The sequence below is a fragment of the Argopecten irradians genome, chromosome 16 (genome assembly GCF_041381155.1).
Source record: "Argopecten irradians isolate NY chromosome 16, Ai_NY, whole genome shotgun sequence".
NCBI classification, from domain to species: Eukaryota; Metazoa; Mollusca; class Bivalvia; order Pectinida; family Pectinidae; genus Argopecten; species Argopecten irradians.
In genome coordinates this window covers 27,002,762-27,016,364 of record NC_091149.1, presented here as the reverse complement: position 1 = coordinate 27,016,364, position 13,603 = coordinate 27,002,762, and the positions used below count along the sequence as shown (strand labels likewise).

The 13,603-nt window shown below is 36.3% G+C and overlaps 1 protein-coding gene across 2 annotated transcripts; it reads right to left on the bottom strand.

Moving 5' to 3' along the window:
* Positions 1-1,413: 1,413 nt before the first annotated feature.
* Positions 1,414-11,717, bottom strand: LOC138310886 (galectin-3-binding protein A-like). Of its 2 annotated transcripts, none has more exons than XR_011206488.1 (5): positions 11,486-11,717; positions 7,803-7,968; positions 6,919-7,130; positions 5,877-6,052; positions 1,414-1,539 (listed from the first exon to the last, which is right to left on the bottom strand). XR_011206488.1 is itself a non-coding variant. In XM_069252215.1 (5 exons), exons 1-4 carry the CDS (start codon positions 11,544-11,546, stop codon positions 5,943-5,945), a joined length of 549 nt encoding a protein of 182 aa, XP_069108316.1. In that variant the 5' UTR covers positions 11,547-11,717; the 3' UTR covers positions 1,414-1,539; positions 5,928-5,942. The 2 variants fall into 2 exon arrangements, 1 of the variants encoding a protein (XP_069108316.1); XM_069252215.1 differs by having other exon boundaries at positions 5,928-6,052.
* Positions 11,718-13,603: the final 1,886 nt, after the last annotated feature.

Genomic DNA, 13,603 nt, shown 5'->3' with positions numbered 1-13,603 from the left:
CCAATTTTGAAAACATTTGTCGGTACTTAATAAAACAAAATTGTATATCATGTTGTAAGAGATCTGTATACAATACTAACAATCCTAAAAATAAAATTCTTGGTTCAGGCTAAACAAACAAACCAATGATTCATCTGTACCTGAAACCAAGCATCCTGCAGACGATGTCCGCTTCCGTATCTCCCCAGTTTTCACTGCAGACTGTTGTCCTCTGTCCCCCATACACCACATCCACGGCACCAGAGGTTCCATTTTCCGCGTCCACAAGGTACACGGATTCATTATTGTTATCAGCTATAAAAAAACGTAATCTGATTAATATCGGTTTCATCACCTAATATCGCAAACTATGTAGCCAATCAGAATCCAGCATTCTGTCATGTGATGTACTAATGAATAACAATAAATAGTTGTAGATTCCGTTTCAAAATTGTACAACTGACATCAGTAATAATTCTTACACATATTGGGAATATCAAAATACTTGCTGTCAATAGCCATGATTATACCGCAAGTAATAATCGTACATTCTGATTGAACGAGAGTTAGCATTAGGAAATTGGAAGATAAATCGACGTGGTCATAGCAACGTTTTAGCATCAAGTGACAGCCCAAAATGTTAACCGCCCGAAAATGATGACGTTTACTTTTTCAACGCCATCGTCGTTTTTGAAAAGATATTCTTCGAAATCTTATTTGTTGCTATAATTAAAGTAAGTTTGTCAAATTAATTTTTACCAATACGTTTTTTTCTGAATAAAACGACGGAGTTGATCGTATATTTCTTTTCACTTATTAAAACGCTGTTTTTTATTAAATTATCAGGGGAAATGTAATTGCATTTGTCACCGTGTTTTAACAGTTTTAACAGAGGAAAATAAGAATGCTTTTATTTCCCAGCAGGCAAGACGTTAGAATTGTGCCTGCTACCATTACTGCATGAAGGCGATCCTTATATATTATAATAGAGTAAGGTTTTGCAAAATTATATATCTATGGGCGATGGAAGTGCTTTTCCAGCATATGTGCTAACAATCAGCGATTTACGTCGGTACCTCCCTTGGTGTTGTGGCATCTTTACATGTGTCAGGTTGTTTTGAGACACTTCTCGAAAACCAGTTTTATAACATTGTGTGGCTGTTATATTCAGAAACACGTGTACCAAAATTCAGTCTCCAAAAACATCTCAGAATGCACATAAAAGCGACTATCTCACTTTTGTTCAAAGCCGGACTTTCTCACTTTCTCTTTATTACCTAGTTCCTGTGTCGTAGCATACGGTGTTGAAGGAACGTAAGTAAAATAGACCACTATGAACCTTCGGATCAGTTGACCTAAGACAATCAACATTGTTATGTACACAAACCTTGAGAATCATTGTAGCACAGAGCAGTCGCTATACCCAAATTAACACTTCCGTAGTCAGTTAAATCGATTGGACAGTCTTCTAGACTACTTTCGTGACCTGCACACCTTCTATATCCCCATACTGGAATCGTGTTGAAAGGCATCCATGAGGCACCGTGATGAATGCCGTGTCTAAAATTAAACACATAAAACTGAGTATTTACCTTCAGTAAAAATAACGTTAACTTTGTGTATTATTCCAAACCTCTGTAACGGAGTGTAAGATAGTTAGTAGATTGATCGCTTTGGGTGAGCGTCTTACGAAGAGTTAAGACCTGTTAAGGACGGTCTTTCGTGTGCCATATGTGAATTGTTTGTGTGATATATTTAGTTCCTTCTCCGTAAAATAGCTCGAAAATGCCTCTTTCATAGTGTTAGGCCATATAAACAAAGACGCCATTAACAAAGCCCAATTGGCCCGAATAGCTCACCTGCTATCTGGTAATAGTGGTGCATACATATGACATAGGAGAGTCATTAAGAATATATATAAATGACCCAGGTAATAAAAGTTGTCTAAACCACTTGGTTATTAAGAAGTTGTTTAAAGATTTTAGCCTATTTGACCTCTGTGACCTTGTATGAAGGTCAAGGCGACTCAATTGAACAAACTTGGTTGTCCTTTATCCCAACATGCCACAGGCCAAATTTCAGGACTCCAGGCCTCCAACTTTTGGAGAAGAAGTTGTTTAAATAGAAAAGTTGACGCCGGACGTCGCACCACGAGATAAGCCCACTTGGCCTTCGGACAGTTTGGCTAATAATAATCATCTAAACGTTTGATATAATATTTCATTCTTCAAATATAGATCTAGACCTTTATGTCTTGTATCACTTTGGTTAAAATGACGTCACATGATATCCAAGATACAATCGTATTAGCTTATCAGGTTTTTACCGTTTATATATATACATCGCTCTTCGTCTTTACGTCAACAAGATGGCGGCCGCGCCATTATTGAGGTAAAATTGTTAAAGTTCTGAGTCATTGTGAACTTATTTAATAAAAAGGGTCCTTCAACGGGATGTATTCTTGTAGAAGGGTCAGCTTTGCCTCACTCGATACACATTTCTTTAAAACCTAATATTTTTCCGTGTTAAGTCACTAACAAACTGTGTAACTAATAGAACACCGAACCAATTGTCATTATATATGGGAATGTACCTCCAATCCGCAACAAGAGGTCCCATAGGCTTGTATCGCTTATCTGGCCAAGAACACAAGCTACCAACTTGAACGCTTTAGATTAGAACTTAATCTATTCAATTATACAGAAGGATTTTAAAGAACCAGAACAACTGTGTATACAGAAAAGAATTTGCTACATTTTCCCTATTGATCCCCACCCTCAGACCCCTGTGGAGCCATTCATTGATATCCCTATGTAATTTCTCCACAGGAACATAAAAAATAAGGATTCGGGAATTAGAGTAGACTGTCAGCAAAATAGTGTCCGATAAAAAACGGCTGATCAGTCACCTATCATGTTATTGGAGTATCATTTCACTATATCTATTTGGCCGTATTCTTTGTTTCAAGACTCTGTAATTTGTTTTTTCTTATTTTTTTCTTCAAGCTATATAAAATTAGTGACATATGCAAAGATATAACACAAGCAAAACCTACGGATATCAGGCGGATTATGTGATAAATTGATGTATGTATTATATTCGGTACAGTAGTAGTTGCAGGGTAAACATGTACAGAATGTATTTCTATTATTAAAATGGTACATGCTGTATGGAATCAGGAAAGAGGTATGGACACTTTCCGCCTGTCACCACCTAGGCCGCGCACAGCTCGAGCTAAAAATACCCTACAGGTAAAATGTCACATAACGTATTATGGGTCTTCTTGTACCAGGGTTGACATGACACAAAAAGTGTTTCGTTTATTATATGACTGTTTTTTTCATTTTTTTATCATCTTTATTTTTATGTTATTAATTTGATATGGCAAAAATGTCCATGGGCCTTAACGTTCACCTGCTATTTGATAAAAATTAGTTATGTCATTTACTAGCCAACTGATGTCTTTTGTTCATGAACTAGAAACATAGATCCAATAGGTCTACATACAATTTCATTAAGACTGGTGCAAATTAACTCACGTTATCGTGTTCACAAGGTTCAATAATTATTATCGCAAAGGACAATTACTCTGTAATAAAGTTACAAACGAATCAAGCTGATTTTCAAACTCGTCCAAGTGTTAGTCAACACACAAAGTTTAATTAAGCTGGGTGCATATTTACTCAAGTTATCGTATTCGCAAGTTCCAATCATAATTATAAGTGCAAAGGGCAATACCTCCGTAAATTACTGTTGAATCAAGCTCATTTTTTATCTAGTCCGAGATATTTCCATTGTTAGTCAACATACAAAGTTTCATAAAGCTGGTTTCATATTAACTCAAGTTATCGTGTTCATAAGGTTCAATTATTATTATTGCAAAGGGCAATAACTCTAACAGTTACAACCGAATTAAGCTGATTTTCGAACTCGTCCGAGATCATTGTAACGTACCGGACGGGGGCTGTTACCTAGATATATTTGAGTCCCTGTTATGAATCACTAACTACACTACAGCAGCCAATATATACAAACAATTATGGTTACTGCCAGTAACACTATACAAAGCTCTATGTACAATACATGAAATAATTACAGAATACCTCTCTGTACTACAATAACCTAGATAAAGGGAGACAACTCCTATAGCAATACAGCGCAACACAATCTGTGCTGATCACTGCGCTTCACAGCTACAATATAACGACTGCCTGCCGTTAAACGTGTACACCGACACACACTGTAAGCTCGTACCCCGCTGACCGCGAGCGTGTCGCCAACACTAACACAGCTAGCTGTTACCAGCCCTTCTCACGACTACCTATGTCGCGAGTGTTCAAGACTACCTAGCTAGTGGTCGTGAGCTGATGTCGCGAGTAACTCGCGACCTGTAGATGATATGTGCGTACCAACTAACATATAGCTAAGAGCTGCAAAGCTCTAACCTAAATAGCTATACAATAGACTAATGGTACCGTCGCTCGGTATGACACTGATCAACGCAAGACTTATTCAGCCATTTCTATCTTTCAGTGCCAAAAACTACTACCTTGTCGATGTTAACAGCTCAAAGTTCAGAATCAAAAGGTGAACAATTCCCTTTTCTACTGCGAGAAGCAGCGCCCGTAGCGGCAATCATCTTAATTATATCGGAACTCCTCGGGTTTAACTAACGTACAAGAGGTGTTCTCTACATTAAAGTCACCGAAACGCTTACACTGTATACTGCCCCGACAATGAAGTGTCTGCCTAACAATAACAACACACGTACAGTGAAGCACATGTGTTACACATGACATAGAGGGTAAGGCCTATTTTCGCCACATCTTTCCAATGTTAGTCTACATACAAAGTTTCATTAAGATCGGTTTATATTTACTCAAGTTATCGCGTTCACAAAGTCCAATAATAATTATAAGTGCGAAGGGCAATAACTCCGTAAATTACTATCGAATCACGCTGATTTTCAACATCGTCCGATATCTTTCCAATGTTAGTCTACATACAAAGTTTCCTTAAGATTGGTTCATATTTACTCAAGGTATCGCGTTCACAAGGTCCAATAATAATTATTAGTGCAAAAGGCAATAACTCCGTAAATTACAGTTGAATCAAGAATTTCGAATTCCGAGTCTTAGTTGAATCAAGCTTACAAAACTCGTTGGATATCATTCCAGTTCTAGGTCTACATAGAAAAGGCAATTTTCATTAAGCTCGGTTTATATTTACTCAAGAATTTTCATCTCGTTCACAAGGAAATGTTTTACGGTCGTCGCACGACGGAGGAGGCACGACGCACGACGGACGACGACGGACAAAAGACGCAATAGGTCACCATGACCTGTTGTCAGGTGACCTAAAAACCAGTTGTTAGATCTGGTAGGAATTAGAACACTGAACCTCCGATACAAGGTGTCACGTCTCGACCATCTGAGCTACACAGACATAATACAATGTACTTCAGATTGTTCTGACATTAATTCATACGAAGTCAGTGGTGATATTGAATTAAAATATTTTATCAATCACGATTTTCTCCGTTTTTGGCATGAGGGCATAGGAGGACCACTTTATGGGAATATGATAAAAGTTGTATTTTACTACGCTGAATAAAATGAGCTGTAAATGATGCAACTTTGTGGTTATTTAATGAATTATCTACTACAATTTACAAACTAATTCTTTCATATAAATTGATTTAGATATCATATGTGAAGTGTGTGTATTCAGAAACTTGATATTTTTATATTTGTTTTTTTTTTATTTTGAAAACGGTCACCTTTAGTCGAAACAGGTCGATATGTCCCTTTCCTCTTTACCTGGAATTTTAATTTATGTGCTCATACATATTACTTACATATTAAATATCCAATTATATTAACTTTTGTATATCTTACAAATGCTAACAATCATCCTAATTAGCTATATCCTAGCATTCTGCAGACAACCTTGCCTCGTTATCATCACAACAACCCGTTTGCTAATCCTCCCCAAATACTGCTGTAGTGTACTTCAATGTGTCCATATCCATCATCTCTGCCGTTCACCAGTCGAACCGCCATGGGTGAATCGTCTGTAAGAGTGAATAGTTTATAATTTGGTTTGTTTGGTACAATATATTTACGTCCAATTAACAGTCAGGGTCATTTTAGGACGGCCTTCCCCTGTACGTTGTGTCTTGCATGCGTGAAGTGTGAGGAGCGTGTTTTGAGAGATTGGAATATTCGTGTTGTGTCTTCTTGTGCCTCGAAAGACACCGAGAACCACACCCAACCGGTTACATTTATATTTCAATGATATAGCAATATAAAAGGCAAGATTTCCAATATTCAAGAAGACACAGCACTAATATACCCTCAGTCTCCCAAAACACACACCAACACACTTCACACACGCTACACATGCATGCACGGGGGCGTCCTTAAATGACCCGACTGTTAATAGGACATTAATCAATCGAACAAACAAACAAACATACAAACAAACAATTTTTGACATTGTGTATGCTAGAGTTCTCGCATTCAAGAAGACACAACACAAATATATACTGCAGTATTTCAAACACGTACCACGGAAATATATATGGAAAACAAAACATATATAGGAGGCCGTTTTTAACATGACCCTGGCTGTTAATAGGACGTTAATTGAGACAAACAACCATATCTACTAATTGTATGACCTTGAAATTCAAATTGTTGTAACCAATATACATTTCTTCAAAGTATATATGTGCTAAAATCATCACTCTCATTAAAGCAATTCATTTTTATTAATTTAGTTATTTGTTTAAAAACTTCGCCAATAATTCAACCACAATCTCGGACAAAACGTTTTTTTTGTTAATGTGTTTGCTAGATGAATCGTCTCTTCATCTGAATAGTCAGTGTATAATGTAACTGAGACAATATTTCATGTAGATGTATGTGCCACTTATACCTTCATTATAGCAGAAAACGTAAGCAGGTCCCATGTACTGGTTATCACAATCTCGACCGACTCCCCATCCAGCAAATGGGCAAACCTCGAGACTAGATTCTGTTCCATCACATTGTACGTTATACATCCATATAATATTTGGATCAGTATCGTTGCCAAACCACTTATACCAGGCTGATTCCGTTGTATAACGGCTTATAAGAGTTCCATTCCTTTAGTAAGAAATCGAAAAAAAAAAAAAAAAACATTACCGAAATTTGTTCTTGTAACGTTTTGTGTATAATACTTATGGTTTTTCCAATCATAATCATTCACAACTTACAATATTATTACAGTTCAATCTCATTAATACTATTTCTAACTGCACTACATCTACATATCGTCCTAAAGTTGAATTAATGTGTCTGCAAAATGCGGATTGATATCTATCTCCGGAATTACACTCCACAAACTGTCGTGCTACAGCGAGGTGATTCCTATTGTTCATAGTAAATATGTCAGTTCTGATATATTAGTTGTTTCAGTAACATATTTGGTGCGTGTGGTGTTATCCAATGCTATTTAAAATCAGTATTATTGATCCCAGCGATGGGAGGCTTCTTATCAATAACAATGATGGTGCCTGCACCTATTGTGAAAGTAAAATCAATAGAAAATGTCTTTATGTGCGTCTTTATGTGTTTCATATATTTACCAATAAGTCGACTGAACCTTGATTAGAATGGGGTGATTTTAGTTTTCGAGTGGATTTCATGTATATTTTTGAAAATGCTCTGAATTAATGTCTTAATCGATTTGATGAACATTTTCCTGACATATAGGGCAGTTATATATTTGACAAACACTGATCTCACTCAAAAGAAATCCAGTATGCTAAAACTTACGAATATTCCAGCATTCTGCATACAACATTTGCTTCGTTGTAACTCCAGCCTACGTCACAGACCCCGCCCCATTGACCATCATGGTACACCCCTACCCGTCCACTGTGGTTATACAGACCATTCTCTAGGCGGATTGCAAAAGAAGACTCAGTCGTTGTTGATGTAGCTGTTGAGACAAACGCCCAGATACATAATTTTATTTAAAATCACATGATCTATGAAAAATATCCATATTAGTTAATTGTTTAATTAGTGTATATTCATGTTAAACCGTGTCACAAGTTTTAGACAAGACGTTAGGACATGCTATACAAGATGTCAACAGGCGGTAATGGTCACATGAGATCTGATACAGATTGTAACAAAAACCTGGAAATACTATCATGGTCATGACTAATGTGAGCATGTGATTTTATAAGTCAATATGGCCCCCAAATAAAGTGAAAGATAACCTATCAATTTGAACTTTTAATCATAAAGATTATTTGAATCCGTCTCACACCAAAACCCAACATGACTAGGTTTTTAGCTCACCTTAAACTTATGTCATGGCGCGGAGTCCGTCGTCCGTTCGTCCGACCGTCAACGTTTCCTTTAGATCGCAACAAGTCAAAGAGTTCTACATGGAATTTAGTAACCGAATTTGGTTAGAAATATCCTTGGGGAATGGAAACAGAGTTTATATAAATTTTGGATCTGACCCCGAGGGCGGAAGGGGCGGTGCCCAAAAGGGGAAATAAGAGGTATATCCTTTAAATCGCTACTAAACATACAGTTCTGCATGGATTGTACCCAAATTTAAAGAGAAATATCATTTGGGGAAGGGAAACAAGACTTTGAATACATTTTGGCTCTGGCCTCAGGGCAGGAGGGGCGGGGCCCAATGCCGGAAATAGAGGCAACTCCTTTAAATCGCTACTAGTCGTAGAGTTTTGCTTTGATTGTAACCAAATTTTGCCAGAAAGGGGAGCAGAGTTTGTGTAAATTTTGGTTCTGAACTCTCTGGGGCAGGATGGGCGAGCCCAATAGGGGAAATAGAGGTAAATCCTTTAAATCACTTCTACTCAAAGAATTCTGTATGGATTGTAACCAAGTTCATTAAAAATTGCAAAACTTTGAAACTCTTTTAGATGTTCTTTATATTCCTTTTTCAATTAACAAACAATCTTTTCTTCTTGGTCTTACAACTAGCAACATTAATGCACCAGTTGATAATGTTATACTTTTAATCATTAAACAATACATTTACAGAACAAGATGTTTTCATAAAACCTTAAATATAAACACATTGGCAAAAAATATAAAAGAATATTATAATATCCACAGACACATATCAAATGGTCAAAATGATTTTTTGAAAGCAAAATTTATAAAAAGTAAAGTGTAAAAGAGTAAGTGGACACCGTTTATACAATTTGATATATGAACTGTTTTAAATAACGAAAAAAAATAAGAACCAAGGATAATTAATTTAAATCCTGACAACTTACCGGTATTACTTTTACAACAAATTATCTACCATTAGATAAAAAATACATATATTCCACATTTCGACTCTATCCTCCTATACAACTATATCCTCTCTAACCTATCTTCTTAACCTCTTATAAATGTCATGTATGTCTGAACGAATGTGGGTGTATGTGAATATACATATATATATTTGAATGTATATAATAATTTAAGTAAACTCTTTGGTATATGTGTGAGGGTGTGTTTGTGTGAGGGTGTGTGTATGTATATATGTATGTGTGTGTTTGTGTGTGTACAGGTATAAATGTGAATGTCATGTAAAATTGATACAAATGAAATACTTTTGTTTTTGTATTTATAATGCTAAATTAATTGTCTTTGTCTGTATTGTTTGTAAATATGAAAATGATTTCAAAAATTTAAAAATATATAAAAAAAGTCCATTCAAAAACATTGTTGGGAAAGGAAAACAGAGTGTGCATACATTTTGGCTCTGACCTTCTAGAGCAGATATAGTGGGACACAATAGGCAAATTAGAGGTAAAAATATGAATTACTTCTGGCAAAACTAAATGAACCTGTATTCAGATCATAAGTTGACATACATACAGGCCGTCTGGGTTTCTTGTTTTCTGTATTTGGCGTAAAATGACTATTCACAACTAGCAGCAAAGCGAAATCTGATTTTAGGAAGACTTCTCTGTGATATAAAAAGGTAATAGAGATTGTCTAGGAACAAAAGATCGAATGTTGACCACTTTAACAATACATGCATATCGCGTATAGTATGGGTCACACTCCAGGGTCCAGTTTCACGAACGTTCCTTAACTTCAAGGAATTCAATGTATGCAATGCAAAGCGTGTTTGTAGTGTGTGCTGTGTGTTGTAGGAGATTGTGATATTTTCGTGTAGTGTCTTCTTGTATTCTGGAGCTTTATTACTGAAGTATGCCTCCGAAGACACCAGACAACACACCTACTCGGTCACATTCTCCTAGGGCTTATAGTTAAAGATGCTCCACCGCCAACAAAGCATACAAATTTGAATAATAATTGGTGCATTTTCCTCATGTAAATGTATGTCAAACTAACACACACAAAAATAACTTTGTTTTTGGTGGATTCTAGGAACTTATGTTTCCTCTTCTTCCTAATTACCTTCATTTTTACTAACGTCTCATAATACCATAGTAGGATCTGGGTTCTGTCCCCTGGCCGAACCACACCAATGTTGTAGTCTCTACTCCAACTTAGCGCTCAGCATGCTGGGAGTAGAACGACTGGTTCGCCCGGTGTCAATATAATGTGACCGGGTGGGCTGTGTTGCTTGGTGTCTTTGGCGGCATGCTTCAGTGATATAGCACTATAAAAAGGGCAGCCGTTCCACTATACAAGAAGACACAACATGCTTTGGTTCGGTTCTTTAATTAACGTCCTATTAACAGCTATGGTCATGTAAGGACGGCCTCCCAGGTATGCGGTGTGTTGTGTGTATGTTGTGCGAGGTGTGTGTTTCGGGAGACTGCGGTATATTCATGTTGTGTCTTCTTGTATAGTGGAACTATTGCCCTTTTTATAGTGCTATATCACTGAAGCATGCCGCCGAAGACACCAAGCAACACCCCCCACCCGGTCACATTATACTGACAACGGGCGAACCAGTCGTCCAACTCCCCGTTTGCTGAGCGCTAAGCAGGAGCAGAAACTACCAATTTTATAGACTTTGTGTGTCTCGGCCAGGGACAGAACCCAGAGCCTTCCTCACAGCATGCATATGCCGCAGTCTCCAAAAACACGAAACACGCACTATATACACGCAACACACCGCATACGTGGTCCTGGCTGTTACAGGATGTTGATTGAATCAAACAAACACACAAAGCTCAATCATAACTGCATTCCAAATATGGTATAGTACCATAGATGTTTTTCGGGATAAAACTATACAAAAATGTTTTTATCTTGAAGTAAGATAATGAGCTTTAACTTTTCGATGATGGTAGAATGGTGTGAAGTAAGTATCTTTGTAACAAAAGAAAAATACTTATTTGTCTGCTCCTGTTTTTGATAAAGAAAAATACTATTCGCCAGCGGTGTAACATTTTTAAACGAAAAAAATAGAAAAGAAAAAAAGGAAAAGTAAACGTGCAGGAAACACGAAAGTTAAAACATAAAATTGTAACAAAACTAACACGAAAAAAAAACTTTACCTGTCGAATGATGCCAATATATCAGGAGGACAAACACTCTAGGTATATACGACGCCATCATCCTGTACTCGCTGTGTCCTCTCTCGGTCTGCCTGTCACGGTCTGATTGTCCCCGATATATACCCTTGATACAGGCTGGTTCTGGTGATAAACAACTCTCGTAATCAATTACGATTTTCTTTTCAGTGCTTCCTGTCGGTTAAAAAAGGAGAATCAGATCGTAGCGACGAACCCGCCACATGTATAATATATCCCAGGCTCGAGAGGAAAGAAAATGCAGGTATCCAATGATTTTCTTTATTGAGGCCAAGCTATATTACAATATTGGTGCTCATTGCCGTAACTGGAATAGGGCTATACATTATACATGTATGGTGTCTAATAAACAAGGGACATGGACCAAACAATTAAACAACATAAATACCAATCCTAACCTTCATTATCAGTGTCTCAATTTGCCTACCCCTTCATTCCCTTTAGGCCAGTATTTGGGTCCCAGTCTGTTTATATTTAACAGCTATCCCCTTTGATCACATGTTGCCATTAATATTCCTATTATTAAAGATATACATAAATAAAGTTGTTAACACAAATTGACCCTAGCTGTCCCCTTTACCAATCCTTATTTACTCCAATAATCACCCTTTGTCTATGACGTGTGAAGAATGACAAACATTAAATATGTTCACAAAATTGCAAACAAATGCTATTTGTAATTAGAGTAAAGCATTCCTGTTAATCTCTGTATAACGGCAACGTGCTTAATAATACCAATTGTGTTATGGTCCAAATAAAATGGTCAATTTTACACTATTTGAGCCTTTGTTGGAACCACTTTGCTACAAAGCCCATTTTTGTCATTACATTTTTGGGTTTAGATAGGCTTTCCTGTATAGATGTGTTGTCCTGATTTCCTCATTGTTTATCACAAAAGAAAGTGCGTTGTGCTTGGTATATTGAGAATGCTGCAAGGACCATTTTAACTACAAAATGTGTAGGTCATTTTAAAGTATTTGACAATTCTTGAGGGGCTATTAACAAAGATATATTAAAATATTTCCTAAAAATCGAAGGATCATAATACAAAGGTTCATTCTAAAATGATCCCTTATCGTTGTGATCACAAAATACATATCCTATAAAATTATTGCCCAAATCTGCCATAAACATGAGAAAACACATAAATACACATCACTATAGAACCCATTTAAACCTTACTACAAAGATTAGTAAAAAGAGATATTGCGATTGAAAGTTCAATGTAAATCCATGCAATTATAGAATCTGTCGCAAATGTGATCATTTTAGTAAATATATTCGGTTTTCTTCTAAAGAATTGAACCCTTGTTCAGATTTGATTATTGATGTCCATAGATCCTTATACCCAGTTAATTAATTTCAGCTCTTCAATATCCACCAGAAATATGGTTTTAAAATGCATATGGTAGCGTTAGATTTGTTTGCTTGTTTGTTTGATTTATTAACGTCCTATTAACAGCCAAAAAAGTCTGTAAAATTCTTGCTTTTATGCCTTATGCATGTTTAGATGGAAACATACGTAAGCAGAAAATCACATTAAGATTACTAATATTTTGTTTGTTTGATTAAGGAAATGTACATTCCTACGTCCAGTCGGGTCATGTCCTCTAACACAAGGAAATACTACGCAGGCACAAAGGTGACACGAACAAAGGATACTTTAATGTAGGAGCTATGTAGATTTTACATGCATATCTAGCATATTTACATATTACATGGGCAGTATTTTACACTAACAAATTAGTCATAAGTTCTATCTCTAGACGCTTTCCAGTTTTATTTTGTTTATTTACCGGATACAATAGTCAGAATCAGTTCGACGTTTTAGTGAATTCGTTGTAAAGCAATATGCATTCTTTTTATTGTTAAAAGTAGTCAATACAATAATTAATCTCGAAGGAATGCATACGTGGATCTCCTATTTAAAACTGCAGGTAATAATATGTTTTAAAAGTTTAAAATCACGGGTACATGTTGTTTAGAACGAATGTATTAACTAACAGGAAGTAAAAATCTACTATTTTGTTTATTTACTGGAGTGAAATGGCTTGGATATGTTGTTGCATATATTTTTTATTC